Below are 22818 nucleotides of genomic sequence, written 5' to 3'. Positions count from 1 at the left end.
TGTCCCTGTGACCAGCGGGCGGCGCTGTAGTCCATCCGGTCTCCTGTTCTCGTTCCGGTAGCACTTCCGGGTTCTACTGTTTACATCTGCAGATCCTGACTCTGATGAGAAAGTCGTCTCGTGTGGAAACACCACGCAGCTCCGGTGTCGGGACTCACGCGCGTTCACGGTAAAGACGCGTCACTGCACTTTTTAACGATTTTAACGTGAACGGGACCGGTGCGTCGCGCTGCGGCTAACGAAGCTAACGTAGCTACACGAAATTCACCAAACAGAGACGTGAACGTAACGTACGAACTAAAATGTGTTTCATCATATGAGAGGAAGTGTTTAGTGTGACGTCAGATGGTTGGTTTCTGCTATGTTTCACCTCATGAAACTGATGATTGTTGTTTTACATGAGTTCATTCATAAAAATCACAAAATATGATGGAAAAACTCGTAGAAACTGAATAAAGTCCTTTGTAAATACATAAATTCAGCTGATACCAAGTTGTGGAAACAGACAAATTATTGAGAATATATTTTTAAACAATGCAACAAGCGAAACAAGGGCAATCATCTCTAAGATAGTGAATAATAATGATAAATAATGTGGACTTATTTACTGCATTTACAGACAAAGAAAACCAAGGTAGAAGTATCAATGGTGAAAGGACTGTTTATATAGAGTTTATTCTATAAGCAGCACTTTTATTATCACACACCTTTCATTAAACTGTCAGCACAGCCGTCAACTTGAGGGATTGAACCTCCGGGTTAGTGGACAACCCTCTCTCCCCCCTGAGCCACAGCGGCCCTGCTTGTTGCTGATGATGTAAACCTTTTTAAAAGAGAGTTGTTTGATTTCTGCCGGGAGACGGTTCCAGGCGGCGGCTGCCACACTGAGCGCCACTGAGAGACTTGTGCCTGGTGTGGGAGACGGAGAACGGGGGGGCAGCGTCAGGGAGGAGGAGGTGATACCACGATAAACACGTTTCATATCTTTACAGCGACGCAGGCAGCAGGCGTCCATCATCAGCTACAGGATAAACCATGAAGAAGAAAGCCAGACGTCCAAGGTCGTCTGAGACTTCACGGCAGACGACGGTGAGCCTCGGCGAGGAGAAGAAGACGCCTGGAAACAGAGGGAGACCTCGAAAGACTGTTCCAGTAGCAACAGAGGATTTTTACCACAATGACGCTGCCACAGACAAGACGGAGAACTCAGAGCTCAGCGAGGAAACACAGAAACCTCCAGAGAACAAGTCCAAACCTTCAGGTGAGGGAGACAAAGGCACCGAACTCATCCACAATCTGTCAGATTAACAGTTTAAGTCTGAATGTTCCACTGACACCAGAACTCTGTATTAGTAACAGTGAAAAGTGGATTATTTGAACAAAGTGCTGCTTGTGGGATTAGACGTCAGAGCTGAGGCCTGAAGCCACGTTTTACATTTCTGACACAAGGTCAAGTTTAATGGGCTGATTTCTAAAAAGAGTTTGGTACAAAGTCAGTTTTCATCCTCGGTTTCTTTCTTCGCAGATTCATAGAGACAAACTTTATTAACCTGTTTTAGGTAAAAACCGAGAAATATGAAAATACTGATCTGCTTCTTTGCTCCACAGGCAGACTGTCCACTGCCGTCTGTCGCCTCTGCCATGGAAAGTTCTCTCCACGCAGCCTGCGTCACGCCTTCAACCGCTGGTCACGAGACTCCATCGATATCTTAGACGAGGACTCGGATGCTGGGACCCAGTCGCCCCTTTTATTCCACACAGATTTCCAGCGGCTGGTCGGGGTCCAGTTGAACCGCGACCCCCGGTTGTCGGAGTTTATCTGCAAGAAATGCCACGCCAAGTTCTACAAGTGCCACAGCATCCTGATCAGGTTTCTGCAGCGAGTCAACCTCCCTCCAGTTGGGAAAGAAAACCTGAAAAGCCGGTGAGTCCAAGTGAAAAGTCGAATTTAGTTTACGTTTAAAATGTTCTCACAACTGCAGGATTTCCAAATGTTAAAGTGGAGAAATATGAGCAGCTGTTTGTTTCTGTTTCAGGAAGAATTCAACGTGTCCGGAGTCGTCGCTAAATCTGGGCTCAATAAGTAAATGTACATTTATTAATTTCAGACAATACAAGTTAACGGTCGGCTTCACCCTGTTGAGACGTTGTGCTGTTTTCTTCCAGCTCCACCATCCTTCACCTCAGACTCAAAGTGCCTCCACAGTCTGGTGTCCTGGGCTCACCGCCACGGCGAGGCCTGCCGCTCCTGCCCCGACCTGAAGGAGGTGCTGAAGGGCCAGTGCTGGGGCTCGGTTAAAGCCGTGTGGGGCTGCGTTGATGGTCACAGATACATCATGAACACCGCCAACACGAATCCAGGGTACGAGGTGAACTCGGGGCGTGGCGGTGGCGACAGAGTGATGTCGGAGGAGGAGGCGGAGCTGCAGGAGGATAAAGAGGAGCAGCCCGGCGGGAATGGAAGGACGCCGACAGGAAGTAGAAACACTCAACACATTCCGCCAGCAGTGACGGTGCAGACTCAGAGCTCAGCACTGGTGAACTGGACCAGCAACACTGGAGGTGAGACGGTGATCACAACCTGTCACGCCACACATGGCTGCAGAGGGCGCTGTTGCTCTGTAAAAGTTACATATTGTTGCTTTAACCTCCACAAATGTTATAAAGTTCTGTTTTTGTGTTACTGAGATTATTTCCGAGACCTCAGTTTGTTTTGCTGCTGAACAGAATCATTTTCAGTTTAGTTTGATTCTTGGCTCCTCCCCACATGTAAACACAACCAGATGCATCCTCGTCCTCCTGCCTCAGACTCGTACTGTTTACACTCCTAACTGCTGACTCGTCATTATGATTCCATGACTCACACGCTTGTGGATATTCTCATCTCGATTTTAAAAGGTGCTGAGGAGGCGTCGGCTCCGGCTCGGCTGGAGGACAGAGCAGCTGACAGCGATTTGTCCGACAGGTTCGTCTCACAGCTCGTTTTTACCTCAGGAAACCTCAGAACCTGTAGTTTTCTTAATTTGACCGATGTAAGATGAACGACACGTCTCCACTTCCAACAAACACGAAGCCAAAGTACCTCGGACACTTGTGCTGCCGTCCTGCACCAGTGACGTCACTTGGAGTCAGAGTCTGAGCAGTAGAACATGTACTTGTCCAATGAGTCAGTCTCAGCTGTCAGTCATGAGATGTTTGGCTTCTCTTGCTGTCATGTCGTCATTGGAGTTGAGTCAGATGAATAAAACCCCAATTGTCTGATAACTGTGTTTCCAGAGTCGTCTCCGAGGACGAGTTTGAGGCGAGTAGAAAAGGAGATGTTTTAGACGATGAGTTGTTCGAGCCGTACTCGGACAAGAGGTTGGTACAAATACTCTAAAGTGTTCGATCCTTCACAGGTGGATTCAAATAGTTGTGATCTCACATTGTTCTCTCGCCCTCAGAGCTCGCGGAGCGACCGTCCCCAACAAGAGGAGACAAAGCCCGAAGGTCCCGGAGGAGCCTAAAATCAAAAAGAAACCAGGTCCCAAACCCGGCTGGAAGAACAAGTTCAAACCTAAAGGGTGCGAAGGCAACTAGCTCACAACAAGACTCTTAAACACACAACCTCCACTCAGTTGAATGTAATGTTTGAATGTGTATTTTATTTCAGCAGATTGAAGGTGGTTTGTTGAATGTAACTGCTACAGATAAACACAACGCACATTAACTGTTGTTTTTATTTAAAGAGAGGAGCTTCCCAACATCTACAAGTGTCCTTATCAGGGCTGCACGGCAGTTTATAGAGCTCCGGATGGTCTGAAGGTCAGTATTCACATAACTGATACACATTCAGTTATTTAACATTACTCACATTTAGAATGAACCATACACAAGACTTTGTATATTTTTAAACCAATAAAAGCCAATAATAAACCAGTATTTAGCTGATGTTGGTTGTTTTTAATTGTACTTTTTGTATCTGGCTGTTTATTTCTTTAGAAGCACATCAAGGAGCATCACGAGGAGGTGAGAGAGCGGCCGTGTCCTCATCCCGGCTGCAACAAGGTTTTCATGATCGACCGCTACCTGCAGCGACACGTCAAGCTCATCCACACAGGTGAGGTCGACTCAGGGACTCCAGCTTTTAGCTTTTAGTCATTCGAGCGTTTGTCATGTCCGGGGTTTGTCTCTGTTTTCCAGAGGAGAGGAACTACATTTGTGACCAGTGCGGTCAGACCTTCAAACAGAGGAAGCACCTCTCCGTTCACCAGATGAGACATTCAGGAGCCAAACCGCTGCAGTACGTAGCGCCGCCTTAAAACCTCATTCATCATATCACACCTTCATGAAAGTAACTGATTCTTTCATGCGCCATTTTTCAAATTTGACTGATTTGCTCAAAGTTAAAGATGAAGAGGCCGTTATAACTTGACTGTCCTAGTATGGGCCAGACTCTGTTAATACCCATAATGCAGTGCAGCAGACCATAAAACTGCTTCTCCAGTTAGTAGTTAACCCCACTAACAAACAGACAGAGGTGAAAACAACCTGCTTCATGGAGCTAATAATGCATTTGTGGCTCTCGATCCTCATGAAGAGGAAACTAAACTGAACGTATAAAACCAGGATCGTGAGTCTTAAAAACAAAAACAGGTGATGTGTTAGAAACACTTGTTTTTAAATTCTCTCTCTCCTGCAGGTGTGAGGTGTGCGGCTTCCAGTGCCGCCAGCGAGCGTCACTCAAATACCACATGACCAAACACAAGGCAGAGGCCGACCTGGAGTTCGCCTGCCTGATGTGCGGGAAGCGTTTCGAGAAGGCCCACAACCTCAACGTCCACATGTCCATGGTCCACCCGGTGATTCAGACCGAGGCTCAGAGAGGCATCAGCCAGCAGCAGCAACCGCAGCCGCCTCCGCCATATTCTGAGCAGCGCACCATCACTCTGACCGGTCAGGTGGTTCAGCAGGACCAGGACAGATGACGGCAGGGGGTTCCGGTCCAGGTCTGCTGCACGGGTACATGAGCTGTGGGACAGGGACTGGTTCTGGTGACAAGAAGCTGCATAGTGTTAAAAAGGTTCAGCGTGTAGAATTTAGTGACATCTAGTGGTGAAGTGTCATGTTGCAGCTGAACACCCCTCACCCCCACCCCCCCCCTTCCAAACATGACAGAGAACCTGTGGTAGCTTCAGTTGTCATAAAAACTCAAAAGGTTTAGTTTGTCCAGTCTGAGCTACTGTAAAAAAACATGGCTGCCTCCGTAGAGAGGAGCTGCTCCCGATGTAAATATAAAGTATTTCAATATAAAGGCTCATTCTGGGGTAAAGAAAACATGAAACAAACTAGTGAAAACATCACTAGGATTATTTTATATTCAGTTTCTGCCAATAGATCCTTTTCACCTGAATGTTACACACTGGACCTTTAAGTCCCTGTTCAGTTTTCAAGTTGTAAAACAAAAGGGCTTCAGATGTACATGTGTAAAGTTGTGTGCGCTTTATGTAAAAAAAGTAAATAAAATGTTGACCTTTTTTAAACAGCTGTTTTGATAAGTAGAATCTGCTCTCTGAGAGATATTACATGTTTCTGTAACGGGGGGGGGGGGGGTTACAACAGAGTGGCAGACACAGCAGCTTCTGTGTCGTCGAACAGATGCTGCCAGAGCTCGAGGGGCGGAGAAGAGGTTTGCAGTAAGTTTTAGCCTCACGTGTTCAGAGGAAGTCCATCTCGGGGCTGAGGCTCGGAGCACCGAGGTGCACGGAGAGCGCTGCCGCCACCTCTGGATCCACATCTGCACACTGTGACTCCAGCTGCGACAGGAAACCCACCGACAGAGACCGAAGACAAGAGGCAGACGAGTGAATGTTGTCAGCGGAGGATTTTATCATCGTGGTGGAAGCTGATGCTCGTGTGTCGTTTACCCGTCGGAGTTGAGCGGAGGACAGAGCGGCAGCAGACGTCTGTGAGATCACTCTCAGAAGAAACATCTTGGCTTGGCTCAGAATCTGGGACGGATCCAACTGACGAAGCATATTTGTGTATTTGATATTCAGAGTTTTTTTAAAGTTCGAGACCAACATGAGCTGACGCACACTTTCAGCTCACCTGCTTCTCAGGGGGCTCGGCGGCTGATGCAGGCGCGTGTCCGTCCAGGACGAGCTGCAGCAGGCTGGTGTAGCAGAGGACGGCAGCTTGAAGGAACCCTGGACAACGCAGCGCTCTCTGCAGCAGCTCAGCACTCTGCTGGAGCAGCAGGCTACACACACAACACAACACAACACAACAGGAAGTTAGTCAATTACATCAGAGAGAAAAGATTCATACTTTCAAGGCAAAAGTTAGAATCATTATAAAACCAAACTTTCAAAAGGCTCAACCACTTCACCCCCTGATAAACATTTCTGCAAAGTTCTACCTGGTTTTTGAGTTTTACTCCAGAAACAAAACTTGCTCACAGTCAAACTACAGAAGCATTGATCACTGTATCCCCTGCTTTATATGCTGGAGGATAAAAATCTGAGAAATCAAATGTTAAAGTCAACAATCATACCCGTGTATGTTTCGATTTGTTTGGTCATGAAAGACATTAATCAAATCTTTGCATCCGTTTTATTTTTACCTCATGAATGACGCTACAGCAAAAGATCGAGGATTCTAAAAGCTGGAAGTTCTTGTTAAATCAAAATGTTGATGCACCTGAGTCAGTAACTTAGGACGACCTGGGGGAAGCTCACCTGTAGAAAGCCCACGGCATCAGTCGAGTAAACTCATCTGATGTCACCATGGTAACTGACTGATACACACCTTGTTCTGGAATTTGGGTAAAAACATTCAGTTTAACAGTGAAAATATAAACAAGGCTACAAGTATCAGCTCTCAGTGCAGATGTGAGATTAATAAGACACTTGACAACTGAACACTCTGCAGACGTTCACTGTACCACTTGATTTAAAGATGAGCAGCCAATCAGAAGAGTCCACCAATACACACAGAAGGTCGGAGCATAAACTCAAAGATTCTTCATCACTTTTCTCCTAAAGAAAAATAAATGGAGACATAAAACAGTTATTTCTCTTCAGCTGAAAGAGAAGCAACAGATCAGAGAAGCTGTAGGCAAACATACAGGAACACACAAGAAATATATATAACACAAATAATTATTGTGTTGCTCTTCATGTCCTCACGTTTCTATGTCTCCCCAACAATAAGGATCATTTCCAGGAGTTTTGACTGACAGTGAAGGACAGCAATGTGCCCAAATAGTCATATAATTAATTAAATAAACAACGGTAAGCATAGTATTAACATATTTAACAAAATCAAAACCACTCATCTCTAATAAAACTCAACTTCATGCAACCTCAACGTGAACACAGCTTGTTGGTGTGTGTTTGATACCTGCAGGCACAAGAGCGTCAACAGATGGTCGTTCACACAGAGGAAGAGCAGAAAAACCAGCACCTGAAGAAGAAATGAGAAGCAGGTTGATAAAGAAAAATTCAAAACCACCACGATGCTTCTAAGAAAAGAAAACGGCTTCAGCTGATTCTGAGCTGAAAAGCTTGAATGGAGCAGATAAACATATAATCAAGTCCGATGAGACGCTTTTATCTAAAGAGACTTAGAACTGAGGGACAACACTAAAGCACAAAGCAAGACGGCAGCGTTAATATTCAGGATATTGTGGCTTCATTTCTGGATAGGGAGGAAGTGCCTTATATATAGTCTATGGTCTGGAGTGTGATTGGCTCGTGTGCAGGGACGAACAAGCCAAAGGACGTCCTGAGAGGAACGGGTGGAGAAGAAGGAGCGTTGACCTGATAACCAGCTTCCTAGGTTATCAGGATGTTAGGTGAGAGGACATGAGTTCTTAGCTCTCACCTGTCTGTCCTGTGACACCCGCTCTGGTCGCAGCATGTTCAGGGCCGCGCCGAAGCTCTGGTTGCCCCCCCCACGACCTCGCCAGGCACGATGAAGGCTGGAGGCCAACAGCAGAGCTGGAGCCGGAGGCATCGGCGGCGGCGGAGACAGGCAACGTGCAACACTGAACATCATCACAACACAAAAAATCATCCAACAGCTGACGGCAGCAGGAAGATGAAGGAGTTACATCTCTTCATGCATCACGACGACAGTGAAATGTTTCCTCAGCGATGGAGCGATGAGGATCAGAGATTCAGAGACGGCGGCTCATGAGAAGGAGGTTGTACCTGTGAGCCCAGTGACCACAGTCAGCGAGGAGCTGCAGCTGCTCCGGTAGAGGCTCCCCATCACACACACGACTCCACAGTGACGACAGCACTGGAGACAGACGCTCCCACCAGCGCTACACAACACACACAACACACAACACACACACACAATCATCATGATCACGATGTCAGAACTCAAAACACAAACATGTTCATCGTAATTGTGTTTTTGTGTTAGTACTGATTTCCTTGTTTTGTGTGTAAGTGATAAATATATTTCATAATATGAAATCTTCAAACGCAATAAGAATGTTTCTCTATGTTACTGGTTTATCAACTACGAGCAGATATCTTGACTTGTGTGAGTCGGAGAAGTTGATCGTAGGACTGTGTGAAACTGAAGCAGCTGAATAAATTCATTTTATAATCCTTCTCTGACTTCCCACGAGTATCAGTATTCATGTTTGGCTCAGGATGTGAGCGACTGAGAGCAGAAGGTACCACAGCAGAGGTGAGGAGCAGAGGACAGTGGACACTGATCTGAGTCCAGGCCTTGTTGACTTCCTCCCTGGGACGTCCACAGGACACACTGGCAGATAACACACCCTGGACAGGAAACACAGCCGACACACAGTTATCATATCGACTGGAGCTCTGTTTCTCATTAGTTCATATTTAGACCTCAGAGACTCTCACTCTCAGGAGGTGTGATGTCAGATGGGAGGACATCAGGCCGGCAGGAGAACACACATTCCTCTGGTTGGACAAACAAGTCAGATTCACTCAAACTGTCTCCAAACAGCTGATCGGGTTAAAGAGAGATCGGTGGTGAGAGCTGACCTGATGTTGGTTGACGTGTTGCATCAGCGTGGTGCAGTCCAGAGTCGTCCGCCCTCCTTCGACCTTCAGCTTCACCAACAGCAGCGGTGGGAGAGCCAGCAGGACTCTGTGATGTCACACGTGCACAGGAAGTGGCAGTGTCATGGTCAGGATACTTAACTGATTGAGATCATGTTTATAATACACATGATGACAAGGGCGTGTTAGTCTCTCTCTCCCTCTCATTAAAGTTCATATCTCTTATAATGTATATGTAAACTCAGCGTTCCATGTAAACACCATATCCTGCTTGTACCTGTTCCATGTGTTCAGCGTGTGCTGCAGGCTGAGCTCCGAGCTGACAGACGGGGAAACCGAGCTCACTGTCGAGGAGCATCTCCGAGAAATGAACTCGAACAGGAAGTCACACACGTCAGCTCTTCCACTCCGGCTGCCAGAGAGTCCGGTCACTTCCATCTCGTAGACAAACTCCTACACACACAAGCATTGATTAAAACATCCCCTCAATAATATTTTAAGAATTGTTTGTTAAGTGTTTTTACCCTCGTCTGGTGAACACACACGACACACGACACACACACACACACACACACACACCTGTAATCTGGATATGATGTCTGGCAGACACGTCCCGGTGGCTGATGCTCGCTGATGCAGCTTTTCCAGACTCTGGTCCCTGTTGACATAAAACACTTTGATACCTTAGCTCACAAAAAAACTGTTCTATATTATTTGCTTTAATTGTGTCATACTTTATATTGCTTTTTAGATTATCTGCTCTTTCTTTGGAGGGTTTCTAGGGAAAAGACTCACTATCAAGACGAACAATCACAATTCAGCATTACACTTATTGAACATGACACAATGACACATGTGGACCCACTTTAACTGCTGGTCCATGACGGCATCGAGGAGACGAGAGCAGAGGATCCTCATGTCTCCTCCACAGCCGCCCTGCTCCTCCGCACGAGGCAAGAAAAGCTCCAGGCAGGCCCACTGCTGGTACTCCTGACTACACACACAGACACACACACAGTAGTGGTTTTATTTCTGTTGTATGTCTAATGGCACCTGTAAGAGAACGTATGCGTTTCCTTTTTACCGCTCTGGGTCCGACAGGGCGTCCTCACTTCTCTGCACTCGGAGCTCATTAACCAGCCAATCAGAGAACGACAGCTTGACAAACAAAACAAAGGTTGTTGACGATAAGAAAAATCCATCAATGGATTTCATTTAACAAACAGATGGAAGTAACACGGCCACAGATTCTCTCACCAAGCAGGAAAACAAACGTCCATCTCACCTGATACTGTGGTGTGTTTTGTAGCTGGTGAAAAGCTGCGTGTCTCCACAGGCGCCAAGCCGTCGTCCTCCAGGTGGCGCCGGCATCTGTGGCGCTGCTCCACAGGTTCTTCTCCGGGGATTCACCCACAGCACCTTCAGCAGTGACGGCCGTCCTTCTGGCCTCGGGCAACAGTCTCGGGATGAGATAGAGGAGCTAAACACAGACGCACAATCACACTTAAGTAATATAATGTTATAAGGTTCATAACTAAAGCAAGAGGGTGAAGTTGTGAACGCATGCTGATGTTAGGAAGAAGGTACAGGATGGATCCGCTCTCCTCCCTCACAGTAATACATTAACAAAGGAAACCCTACTGACGTTCTGGCACGTAACAGGAAGTGATACCTTCTTATAGAAGCTGCTGGGAACGTAGTCCTGCTGCTGCTGAGGCAGCGAGTGTCCTCTGCAGATCCCATAACACACAGCTGCCACACAAAACCTAAACAGGACAAAGAGAGACCGTCGTCTCACACTGGAGCGTCCAATAGTCACAGATAGTTTCAGCTAAAGACAAGTACGCCACTGTAAAGATCTAGACTGACCTGACACAGAAGAGCATGTCAGTGTGTGTGCTGCACACCAGCGCTGCGCTCACAGCTTCTCCAACAGGCACTGGTTTGGGCAGGATGGGTGGGACCAGCTGAATCAGAGAGCTGTGGGACACGGAGCCGTGGAGGTGGACTACAAATGCTGCCAGACCGAGCACATGGGCGGCGCTCAGCGATGACCCCTTTGGACCAAGAGAGGTTTGTAACACTAATGATTAAAGGGACTTTTTGCAGAAAACTGTTGAAGCAAGATAAATAAAGCTATAAAGCTGCTTTCAGATGCATGGATATTCTCCTGACGTTACCCGGGGCGTCAGACGTGGAGGACAAACTCCAGAAAACGTTCGGACCCAATTTTCAGGACAATTTCATGTCTGAAAACAGCTTGATGAGAGACAAAGTGAAAGATGCAAACAGAGGAGAGTGTATGATTATTAATTGATGTACCTGGTTATGAAATAGGTCCCAGAGTCTGTGGACGAGGCTGCAGATCAGCTGTGTGTTACCAGGCAGCACACTGACAAACCTGGAGGCCCACAGGTTCTGTCTGAACGGACAGAAACAGGGGACTAGATATCACTCTGTGCATTTGTGTTATTTTATTTCATTCTCACCAACAAACAAATGAATCTTCTAATATTTGTATGGATTTCAAAGACTCACTTATTAGGGGGATTTGCTCGAGAAGTGTCTAACGTGCACTGGCAGAAGTTTCTGAGGATCATGTTGATGACCTGAGAATATGAGGAATACATGAACATACAACAAATACATAAACTGATGCAGCACAAGAAGAGTGTATTTCACGAGTGTTTACTTTGACATGTAGCTCAGGGGACAGAGGAGCGTCTACGTGAACTTTGATGACAGTTTGCTCCATGAGCTCATCGGGACGACCAGGGAAGACGACACAGAGCGTGTGGGAGATCCTGGACAGCTGTGCCATCATGTCTGAGGACACATCAGAGACGAGGACACGAGGGATTCAGAGATTCAGAGAGGCTCAGTGTGAGTCAGGGAGCGCGACGGTAAAGCCGCTGATGTGTAGCATGCCTGTGAGAAACAGACTCTGCTCTGGACCAGTTGGTTTAGGAACACACACGAAAAACACATTCGAGGATTTAGAGAAAGATGATCACTTCAAACAGTTCAAAGTCGTGAAAACACACTGAGCCGAATACATCTGTCTCCATAGAAAAGGAAACCACGAGATCATGATGTGGAAAACACATGTTTGACCATCGTCTAAAAACAAATGAATACTACTTGACACCATAGACTGTAAATAAAGTTTTGAGCCACAGACGTGTGTGTGTGTGTGTGTGTGTGTGTGTGTGTGTGTGTGTGTCTCTTTATCTGCCTACCTCCATCATTTCCATCAACCACCAGCCCTCTGAACTCCTGCAGCTGAACCTTCAGGACCTCCAGAGGATCATCAGCGGCGTCCAAACACACGACACTCCCTGAAAACACCACACGTCAGCACACAACACGTATGGTAAAACATCGGTGGATGAATTAAAACAAAACAAGGTGAGAAGATCCACTCGCGACTTCACTCAATGTCAAATATCTTCATTTTATAAACCTGCTGATTGCTTCATCTTCCAGAATATACTGATCTGTGTTGGTTTGTTTTCAGTGACACAAGTGGTCATCAGGGTGAGAACACAGAGGAGACTCACTATCCTGTCGCCTTTGTCTCTGGCAGGACTCCACGTAAGACGAGTGCTGGGCGGCAGGGAGCTTCTCCGCTCTGAAAACAACCAGAATATAGAATGTACACAATGAAATCATCAAACAGAAATAAATGGTACTGAGAAGCAGCACATTATTTTCCCACAGAGACACTGACGGACAATAAATGGAATAAAAGCTTCTGATGATAACTCACTTTTTCAAAGCTTCTATGAGACTCATCCGAGCATCAGCCTTCACAGGAAGCTGTAATTTAAAGACTTTATAGGTTTGATCTGTGACAGCATAGATTGTTTGGAGTCAGGCATCCCCTCTGTTTATAACTTTATATCAACGTAAGGGGAAGTTGCTCACCACTCTTGGCTTCAGCAGAGCAGGAAGGAATCGAGTCAGGAAATACGGCCTCCGGAAAATACTGTGAGGGGACACGGGTGTCACTTACTTTGTAAACTTAAGGAACTCGGATCTGGTGATAATCGAACTTTGTACCTGGCCTCCATGACCGTGGCAGAGATTCTTCCTGTGCTCTCAAACAGAGACACGGCCTTCTCCACATCCTGCACGGCCTGACACTGGGGCTGCAGACATATGATACATAATCATACATTATCATACACCATTATTAACCCACCACTTACTAACCACTGATGCAGACCTTAGAATAACCCAGTTTCACAGAGAGTAGTGTCTCTCCCTGGAGGCAACAAACTTTACACAGGGCTTTTAGTGAAAGCATTACAAAATCTGAAATCAATAAGTCCTGCTTTGAAGCTGAAAGAGCTGAATGTCTTTCAGTATCGCAACCAACTCAAGAATAATAACAAAAGAATAGTATCAGCACTTAAAACTGATAAATGAAATATAGTATAAAATGATCACATTTACAAGGAGTGTGACTAGAAGTTGATGAATATAGTTCACAACATAAATAACTATTTAAGGAGATGCTGAAGCCTGGTCTGACCACTGGGTGGCGCTGTTACCTGTGTTGATCCTGATGCTCCACCTGCACCAGAAATATCCTCATATAAACCCATGTCCTCCACCGACTCCTGCATGGACACATGGACACACACACACACACACACACACACACACACACACACACACACACACACACACACACACACACTTATACAATCATCACAATGTAGTGTTGCTGTTATACAGTTTTAATGTGAATAATTCTATATGCTGTGTTGAAGAGAAATTCCTTCATGCAGGGATTTGAATTTTCACCTTGAGGTCAGCGAGCCTGGTCTTGGCCAGAGAGATGTACTCCATCAGGAGGCTGCGGTGCTTCACAGGGATGAACGGAGGGTGGAGGATATGAACCTAGCAGGAGAAGAACGTTTAAGCAGTTTATGACATAAGTATTTGTTTATTTTCCTTCATATACGTGTGGATTTTTTCTCTCTATATAAATCTCCCAATGTTTTTGCTTGTTTACTCGTCTGTGTCAAATATCATTCAGACCTGGTCTGATCTAAAAGGGAACACATCCAGCACAATGAGGTTCTCCGTGACGTGTCACCTTGAGGTACTGCGGGGGCTCAAAAGGAACCAGGTCCGAGAGGAACTTCAACAGGAACACCAGAGATTTCTTACTCGATGCATGGAAGCCACTGCTGCCACCAAACGACATCTGAAGAGGCAGAAGCAGGCACGTCAGAGTGGGAATACAACACTGACAGCAGTAATATCAACAATCTAAATATCAGAAATGTCTTTTTGACACATCACCAAAGTCACAAATGGTCAAATTCAACAAATGAGCATTTTAATCAGCATTATACTGGACGTCCGTGGAAAGAAATGAGAATTATATTAATATTACCATCCTGAATTTCATTAAAGACGTTTTGAGCACGGCCTCCTTATTTATTTATGTTTAAAACCCTGGTGTTAAAAACTAAATGATGGGAAACCTTGAACCAGTCACTGTAGGAGGAGAAGACGCCGGCTCCCTCCAGCGCCCCCTGCCGAGCCAACAGGAAGGCTGTTATCATGTGCTCCAAGTCATAGCCTTCAAAAGCAGAAGTCAGCAGCCGGGACAGCAGCTCTGATCGAAGCACAGACACAGAACAGACACAAAGAAAACCTGAAATCAACATTATGCTACTGTTTAACCTTAAATCTGCAGCTTGATTAAAGTTTGAGGTTTGATGTGTGAGTGACTGAATACATACATCATTAGTATTTGTGCTTTCATCTATTTCTTACAATGGATGATGGCAGTTAAACATTTGAATCCAATAATACAGGAATCCGTCCTTCCCGTTTACCTCTGAGGCTGGGCGGAGCACAGGGGTTGTAAACCAGCAGCGTGGACAGGAAGCACAGGACGTGTTTCCAGTTGACCTCGTGAGTCTCCAGAACCTGCTGCAGGTGACGCAGCAGCAGCTCCACACTGAAAATCACAGCCAGCTGTGACAGAGACACGACAGACACCAGTCAACAGACACCAGTCAACAGACACTGACAAACACAGATCTCAGGACACAAGCAGCATTTCAAGTTCGAAAGATTTAAGAAATCTGATTTAATATTCATGATGATGTTTTCAAGAGAGAATCATTGTTTTCATTATAGCTTAAAATGCGTGTAGGAGAATCTACAGTCGTCAGGTCTCGTACGATATGACCGGCTCATTAGAAGGTAACAAAACTACACAATTCTTTGTTTCAGCTGATTATTCATAAATAAAAACAAATAGAGTTGCACATATACCTTCTTTCATGTGGAAAGCCGTTTTAACCTCAGCTAACTTAATGTAGAAAACTAATATTTACCTTACGGAAAAGAGACATCAACAACGGGTCGGCTTTCGCAAAGGTCCAGTCGCTCTGCAGAGTGACGGCGTCTGACACTGACAAAATATGGTTTAGTTGTTTCTCAGAGTTTTTAAGAGTTTTTATTTAAGGTCTTTTAAAGCCTGAATTTTCTGACCTCGTTTTAAGTTCTTGCCAGATCACTTCAGGCATTTCAAGCTGTAAAGATAATCTTTAACTTGTCTTTACCTGTGAGCCGAGGCTTATAAGTCAGAGCCTGAGTGAGGGAGTGTGTGAAGAAACGCTGAACGGCCTCGGCTGAGGCTGAAACTCCACATAATGAAGCGTCAAATATCTGAATCCTGCACAAAACAAAGAGGAGAAAAGTAATGTCAAGCAAAATGCAATGTTGAGTCAATAGTCATGAATTAACCTCCTGCTGTCTAACTAGTGTTTTCATTATGGCAAGTTCTTAGACGTCTGGGTTTAAATGAACGGCTCAATGCTGCAGACGGACTCAAACGGTGGCTGTGACTCAGTGTGTGCATCGTGCAGACGGCGCTGACAGTTACTGTTACACTGATTAAAGCACAGTGTGGTCGTAAGCACCAGGTGCTTACAGCTTCAGCGCTTCAGGACCAGACAAGCAACGTGGAGTTTCCACACCCTGCTGTCAAGAGTTTACAGAGAACTGAGCAGAACCTAAGAATCACCTGGTCAGCTGCCGGTGAAAAACTGTGGCTAACAGGAAAATCTAGAGAGGGTCATCATGAAGCTCCAGATGCATCTTTATTTACAGTCCATGGTGTGTTACTCTGGCTCGATTAATAACCCCCACAAGGAGGTTATAATGTTTCCACCCTGTCCATTTGTTTGTCAGCAGGATAACACAGAAACTACTGAACAGATTTCCAGGACTCTTGATGGACGGGGCCAAGAGAGAGCTCAGACAAGGGGATGGATCCAGGAATCTTTTATCACTTTCTTTAACATTGTGAAATAGGATGTTTTTTGAGGGGACTGCAATCTATGAGTGGTTGTAATTTGCCAATTATCTGTGTATGTTCTCATGTCTTGCAATTGTTTTCCTACTGAGGTCTGATTACGTGAAGGTTTATAAGACAAATAAAGAACAAAAAGCCACGAACCAAAGCCCAGGTCCTGCTCCAGAAGACTGTGAAGTCAGACTCTTGTCCACAGTGTCCAGAAGCCCTGAAGAAGGATGACAGAAAAAAACATGTTCACAGAGAAAAAAGAGGAAAATACTCAAATTAAAAGTCTAAAGAAGTAGAAAATAGCTTTCATGGCCCTGAGGTGTGAGACAAAGTACTTCACTAAATATTTAATCATCACAGAGCAGAATGAGTGGGACCCAGACATGCAGACTCACAGAAGAGCATCTCATCGAGCAGTGAGCAGCAGAGGAGAGAGATCCTCCTCTGGTCTGGAGCTGCTGGTTCAGAGTTCAGCTCAAAGCCACATCCCACCAGGACGCCGACGACCGCTGGAACACACCACATCCTTTCTCATATTCATCTTGAGCAGGGACAATTAATGAACTTCACATCTGTGGTTCTTACTTGACAACACTCTGAGTTGAACTCGTTTGGTCTCCTCTTCCCCCCGTGGAGGCGTCCAGCTGCACAGAGCCTTCAACCGAGACACCAACCAAACCCTCACACCGTCATCACTGGGCGGACAGAAGCAAGAGGACAGGAGTGAGGGAGAGGGAAATGTTCACCTCCTGCTGAAGGTGTCGGCCATGTTTGTAACTTTGACGAACTGTATTTAACGTACTGGGATTTAAATCAAGCCAATTATTAAATCTATGAGATTGTCTGGATGACAAACCAACGAGCAGTTCTTACCTCTCTAAAATGTACTTCAGAGAGAGGAAGCTGAAACAGTGAAGCTGGTTCAGCACCTCCAGCTTTGGGAGCCTCTGTAAAAAAACACCACATCAGAAACTGAACTTGAGAAAGTCAAGCTGAGGGCGAGTTTGACTCTTTATCAGTCTGTCACACTTTATCCCTTTTCTGCTCTTTGACTCCTCTTTCTGATACAAACATAATTACTGAGTGTTGAAGTGTTTAAACGCTCTCAACATCCAAATAAAACACGGCGTCCATGTGTTTTCTCCCCAGTGCGACTTCAAGGCTCATGAACACATGAAAGTCAGAACAACTAATAATCAACTTGGGAAATGGGACAAGAATTACAGTTATATTTCTGAAGACGCTGTAGAAACCCTGCTAATGGAATTTCAAATGGTGTAAAACTTCATGAGAAGTAAATACCTCATATACAGTGTATAGACATGCTGTACACACACACACACACACACACACACACACACACACACACACACACACACACACACACACACACACACACACACACACACACACACACACACACACACACACACACACACACACCTGATCCCTCCTGTACTCCTGCCACAGCAGTTTAGGGCAGAGGGCTCCCTGTGACATCAGCTCTCTGCTGGACTCCAGCAGGACACACAGTTGGACCTGGAGAGGACAGAGACGGGACTTTCATATGAAACATGCGTGAGAACGGTGTAACTGAGAAAGACAAAGCCAGGGTGCAGCCTCCTGTTGCTTCCACTGAACAATGGTAAACCATGTAATCATCTGCAGGTAGATCTGTGGTGTATTAAGCATGATGCAGCTGTCATTTTCAACCGGTAAAACAGGAACTATGAGTCAGCAGGGAAATGTCAAGTCACTGTGCGAGTGACACGACATCACACAGTGGAAAAAGCAATTACACACAGATCTCACTATAGACACAACACCGAGGCCGCCACCAAGTCTCTGACACCAGTTTCACACACTTTTCATATCACACAATTCATATATATTGGTCAGATTATGTCAGATTGTTTACATCAACATCCATGAATTATACCCTGAGAAAAATGTTTTATATCACAAACAACCAAATGAACTGCGCCTCAGCCGCTGCACAAAGAACTGTTCACCTGTTGGTGAAGTTCAAAGAAGCTCAACTCGTCTTGACCAACAAGCAACAACGTCACTTACGTAGAGTCCCAGCCGCCGCGGCTACAGAGCGCTGGCTTCCTGTTACACAACGTTTATTCATACTGAACGTCTCACATGTCCAAATCGCACCAAATTCAACACTGCACTTCACTGGGCCTTTAACAATACACATGAAAAGTGTGAAGAGATATGTGAGACACAGACAGAGATTAGATAGAAGATGGTGATATTTTACACTAACGACACTGACAGACAAAGGAGACTATGTGTTTGCTTTTGTCCATTTTTTTCTGCAGGAAATAAAAACACACGGATTCTTAAAAACAAAAACTAGTGCACATGTAGCTTTAGGTGAAGAACCCAGGGACCATGTGCCTTGTGGTGCAGGACCAGGGTCTCCATGTGTGTAGTTTGCATGTTCTCTTGCTTCCTCCCACACTCAGACATGCAGATTGGGGTTTGGTTAACTGGAGACTTTAAATCATGTCCAGGGTGGACCCCACCTCTCGCCCAATGACAACTGGGATTGGCTCCAGCCGCCCTTGCAACCCACTAAGCATTTGTGGTGTAGATAATGAAGGGATGGATCTATGACACGAGCTAACCTGCTCCAACACACTCAAACAACATGTTCCTGGTAAAAGTGCAGCTGCTTCTCTAGATTAAAGACATTTCCCACCGTCAGTAACTTGTGACATAGAATGCTCACCTTGGATTATGCCACAAATGAAAATCCCACTGTCAGATACTCACTCTCTGAGAGGAAGTGAGCAGCTCTCGCCTCTCGTCCTCCTCTCCTTCAGGTGCAGTGATCTCCGTCAGTCTCTCCAGTATCAACTTGACCGACAGCACCGCCACCGGGACGCCCAGCTCCGTGGCCTGACGCCTCAGCTCGCACTCTGTCCACGGGCAAAACAACACATGCTGGAGTTCAGAGCACTTACTCCCGTTCTGTCTCTTCATTGTGAATAAAAGCAAAGAAACTACATCTAAAATGTGTAGTTGTCCAGGAAAATCAACAACAAACAAAGATGGACGTCATGAAAGGAACAGGAACTTCCTCGTGTCTGCTGATCCGCAGCCGACTTAAATATGAGATGTTAAAATCCAAACACACAACAAACACTGAGAAGTTCTGAATGACTGCAGAAATACATTCCTCTGTCTTCATAGCTCTGATCTTTGTTTTGTAAAAACTGTAACAGCAGGTGGTTCTGGGCCCGAGTGTGTCACATGACCTGCCTATTCAACTTTGGTCACTTGGGTAAAACCATAGTCCGTCAATAAAGAAGGACAACACGTCTCCACTTCCTCCCACCGTCCAGAAATAAAGCCCACCATGTAAACCAGTACAGCTGATGTGCAGCACTGAGGTTTGCACCAAGCACTCACCCAGCAGTGACCCCCTGAGGCCTCCGGGCGCTGCACGGCTCTGCTCTCCAGTCTGACAGCACCGATCCGGATTCTGGAAAAATACATTAGAGTTATATTTATGACAAATTAGAGAAAAGTCAGTAACTTCTGAGTGAGTTCAGTCGTGTGGTGGATCCGAGCACACGTAGTTCTCCACTGAGATCTGAGGAGGACGTGGCTTTGATCATTCCTTAAAATCCGTTCTACAGAGAACTGATCGCAGACCTCACCTGCCTTTTGAGGGAAAGCGTATTTAAGTGGTAAATGATATTGTACCTGTATATTGACTGTCAATGATAGAACATAATGTAAAGTAATATATTTAGTCTCACTCACAGAGACCTCCCTGAGCAGACTGCACAGGTCCTGCTGCTGCTGCAGCAGCTGCACCGCTGCTTCCTGCAGCCGCGGAGCATCGTCCAGCTGCGGCCGGTTCACCACGCGACCAGCTGGGAGACAACAGGGACACATGGGACACAGGGTTCATGAGGACACATGGGACACAGGGTTCATGAGGACACAGGGTTCATGAGGACACATGGGACACATGGGACACAGGGTTCATGAGGACACAGGGTTCATGAGGACACATGGGACACATGGGACACAGGGTTCATGAGGACACAGGGTTCATGAGGACACATGGGACACATGGGACACAGGGTTCATGAGGACACATGGGACACAGGGTTCATGAGGACACAGGGTTCATGAGGACACATGGGACACATGGGACACAGGGTTCATGAGGACACATGGGACACATGGTTCATGAGGACACAGGGTTCATGAGGACACATGGGACACATGGGACACAGGGTTCATGAGGACACAGGGTTCATGAGGACACATGGGACACATGGGACACAGGGTTCATGAGGACACATGGGACACAGGGTTCATGAGGACACAGGGTTCATGAGGACACATGGGACACATGGGACACAGGGTTCATGAGGACACATGGGACACATGGTTCATGAGGACACATGGGACACAGGGTTCATGAGGACACATGGGACACATGGGACACAGGGTTCATGAGGACACATGGGACACAGGGTTCATGAGGACACAGGGTTCATGAGGACACATGGGACACAGGGTTCATGAGGACACATGGGACACATGGGACACAGGGTTCATGAGGACACATGGGACACAGGGTTCATGAGGACACATGGGACACATGGGACACAGGGTTCATGAGGACACATGGGACACAGGGTTCATGAGGACACAGGGTTCATGAGGACACATGGGACACAGGGTTCATGAGGACACATGGGACACATGGGACACAGGGTTCATGAGGACACATGGGACACAGGGTTCATGAGGACACATGGGACACAGGGTTCATGAGGACACAGTTTCATGTAGAATCAGTCAGATACATGACTCAACATGTGGATCAGGAGGTAAAGTGAGTCAAAGGAAAAACTGTGAAGAGCAGAAAACAATATAAATACAACAATTTACCATTTACATGTGGAACGATGGATTTCATGTACATATTTTCTTCTATAGGTGTTTCTCGTGGTAGGAATATTTATATTGAGTACTTTCATACACACATATGTAAATATCTACGTGTACATATATATATACAGACACAGAGATATAAATATACATATTGTACCACATCTGGTTTCCTTTGACATGTGGTGAAAGATGGAAGTTGATGTAAACTCACCGAGGAGCCTGGACACACCCTGCTCCTCACAGGACGGGTTCACCGACATGTTCTATAAGCTCTCCGTGGTTTATAGAATCACATGAAATATGTTTAACAGGTTTGATGAAGTGTGTGTGTCTGTGGCTCCATGTTGAACTTCTCCTCCTCCTCCTCCGCCGCCGCCATGTTGCCCTCCCGCTCGTCTCTGTTATTGTTCCACAGCCAATCAGGGGAGAGCAGCCCGTCACATGGGACGAACATGAACTAACCCGGAGTTTTCTGAAGTCCCAGTGACGTGTTGTTTTGTGTTGTCCTTGTTGTGTGTTAGGAGGTGATGCACTGTGTTGTGTTGTGGAGATAGACCTCTTATTTTGCGTCGTCTTGTGTAATGTTATATCATGTTGTACTGTCTTGTGTTGTCTTGTGTTGTGATGTGTTGTGGAGACACATTTAGTTTTGTTTTGTCTTATGTTGTGTTGTCTTGTGTAATGTTGTACTGTCTTGTGTTGTCTTGTGTTGTGTTTCTTGGGTAATTTGTTGTGTAGATAGACCTTGTGTTGTTTTGTCTTATGTTGCGTTGTCTTGTGTAATGTTATATAATGTTTTACTTTCTTGTGTTGTCTTGTGTAATGTTGTACTGTCTTGTATTGTCTTGTGTTGGGTTTGTTGTGTAATGTTATACTGTGTTGTGTTGTGTAAATAGATCTTGTGTTGTTTTGTCTTATGTTGCGTTGTCTTGTGTATAATGTTGTATAATGTTGTGTTTTCTTGTGTTATGAGTTGTTTTATTTTGCTGTGTTGTGTAGAGTTGTGTATGTTGTACTGTTTCGTGTTGTCTTGTGTAATGTTGTATAATGTTGTACTGTGTTGTATTGTCTCACGAAGACATTTAAAACTACTGTTTCTGTATTTTGTAATGTTCTCATGTTCATGTGCTGCAGATGATTGTACACAACAAACACAACAGTGTTGTGTGTGTGCGTGAGAACAGGAAACATTTGTGTGTTTCTATCAAATATCTGGGACCTGTCCTCATTGTGCTGAGAGAAGCTGCAGCTCAGAGTTTCTGAACACTTAACATAAAAGATGTTGAGTCATAGTTTAATCAGATAAGTGTTTTGACTCGTTCCAGGTGCTGCGTGGTGTGTGTGTGTGTGTGTGCGTGTGTGTGTGCGCGTGTGTGTGTGTGTGTGTGGCTGCTGTGCAGTGTGACTGTGCAGCAGCAGCCTCCATCTTGCCCCTGGAGCTCTCCAGGGAGCAGAGTGCTCCGGAGCCTTTAGTGATTTCTGGACTCATGAAAACTTGATGCAATGTGTCCT

The 22818-nt window shown here is 45.7% G+C and overlaps 2 protein-coding genes and 1 long non-coding RNA gene across 8 annotated transcripts; 2 read left to right on the top strand and 1 right to left on the bottom strand.

Moving 5' to 3' along the window:
* The first annotated feature begins 37 nt into the window (after positions 1–37).
* On the top strand, positions 38–5522 carry znf276 (zinc finger protein 276). 3 transcript variants are annotated; one of them, XM_034589275.1, is made up of 12 exons: positions 38–169; positions 993–1261; positions 1609–1924; positions 2037–2083; positions 2167–2562; positions 2899–2965; positions 3277–3360; positions 3444–3563; positions 3729–3804; positions 3982–4099; positions 4183–4282; positions 4682–5522. In XM_034589275.1, exons 2-12 carry the CDS (start codon positions 1036–1038, stop codon positions 4965–4967), a joined length of 1836 nt encoding a protein of 611 aa, XP_034445166.1. In that variant the 5' UTR covers positions 38–169; positions 993–1035; the 3' UTR covers positions 4968–5522. The 3 variants fall into 3 exon arrangements, with proteins under 3 accessions (XP_034445166.1, XP_034445167.1, XP_034445169.1); XM_034589276.1 differs by having other exon boundaries at positions 45–169; positions 1005–1261; positions 4682–5082; XM_034589278.1 differs by having other exon boundaries at positions 88–104; positions 1005–1261; positions 4682–5082.
* Positions 3628–21700, bottom strand: LOC117763821 (Fanconi anemia group A protein). Of its 4 annotated transcripts, none has more exons than XM_034589253.1 (43): positions 21518–21646; positions 20158–20270; positions 19801–19873; positions 19162–19307; positions 17818–17913; positions 17248–17321; positions 16960–17069; positions 16770–16883; positions 16528–16591; positions 15629–15741; positions 15401–15477; positions 14894–15035; positions 14537–14670; positions 14143–14253; positions 13848–13943; positions 13592–13660; positions 13098–13186; positions 12963–13023; positions 12805–12854; positions 12596–12666; positions 12275–12373; positions 11728–11861; positions 11574–11644; positions 11358–11457; positions 10905–11092; positions 10708–10801; positions 10321–10515; positions 10120–10193; positions 9901–10029; positions 9615–9693; positions 9313–9488; positions 9018–9123; positions 8874–8933; positions 8679–8783; positions 8196–8311; positions 7867–8029; positions 7384–7446; positions 6926–7019; positions 6720–6795; positions 6091–6241; positions 5907–6008; positions 5693–5795; positions 3628–5044 (listed from the first exon to the last, which is right to left on the bottom strand). In XM_034589253.1, the coding sequence occupies exons 1-42, from the start codon at positions 21564–21566 to the stop codon at positions 5697–5699; spliced, it is 4326 nt and encodes a 1441-aa protein (XP_034445144.1). In that variant the 5' UTR covers positions 21567–21646; the 3' UTR covers positions 3628–5044; positions 5693–5696. The 4 variants fall into 4 exon arrangements, with proteins under 4 accessions (XP_034445144.1, XP_034445143.1, XP_034445145.1 ...); XM_034589252.1 differs by having other exon boundaries at positions 3628–5030; XM_034589254.1 differs by having other exon boundaries at positions 3702–5030; positions 5907–6005; positions 21518–21700.
* Positions 5557–20250, top strand: LOC117763865. Its single transcript, XR_004614228.1, has 3 exons — positions 5557–5567; positions 12681–12690; positions 20122–20250. It is a non-coding gene; the product is annotated as an uncharacterized LOC117763865 (long non-coding RNA).
* Positions 21701–22818: the final 1118 nt, after the last annotated feature.

The sequence above is a fragment of the Hippoglossus hippoglossus genome, chromosome 6, assembly GCF_009819705.1.
Source record: "Hippoglossus hippoglossus isolate fHipHip1 chromosome 6, fHipHip1.pri, whole genome shotgun sequence".
NCBI classification, from domain to species: Eukaryota; Metazoa; Chordata; class Actinopteri; order Pleuronectiformes; family Pleuronectidae; genus Hippoglossus; species Hippoglossus hippoglossus.
This window is presented reverse-complemented; position numbering and strand designations above follow the sequence as displayed.

What these genes read in the sequence shown, in the direction of transcription:
- znf276 (XM_034589275.1), top strand. Translation starts at nt 1,036, where the DNA reads ATGAAGAAGAAAGCCAGACGTCCAAGGTCGTCTGAGACTTCACGGCAG. An exon ending in AAAGAAAACCTGAAAAGCCG is followed by an intron (nt 1,925 to 2,036) that starts GTGAGTCCAAGT and finishes TTTCTGTTTCAG; the next exon opens with GAAGAATTCAACGTGTCCGG. An exon ending in TCAGGAGCCAAACCGCTGCA is followed by an intron (nt 4,283 to 4,681) that starts GTACGTAGCGCC and finishes TCTCTCCTGCAG; the next exon opens with GTGTGAGGTGTGCGGCTTCC.
- LOC117763821 (XM_034589253.1), bottom strand. Translation starts at nt 21,566, where the DNA reads ATGTCGGTGAACCCGTCCTGTGAGGAGCAGGGTGTGTCCAGGCTCCTC. An exon ending in CCAGGCTCGCTGACCTCAAG is followed by an intron (nt 13,661 to 13,847) that starts GTGAAAATTCAA and finishes GTGTCCATGCAG; the next exon opens with GAGTCGGTGGAGGACATGGG. An exon ending in CCGAGCCCCCTGAGAAGCAG is followed by an intron (nt 6,009 to 6,090) that starts GTGAGCTGAAAG and finishes AATATGCTTCGT; the next exon opens with CAGTTGGATCCGTCCCAGAT.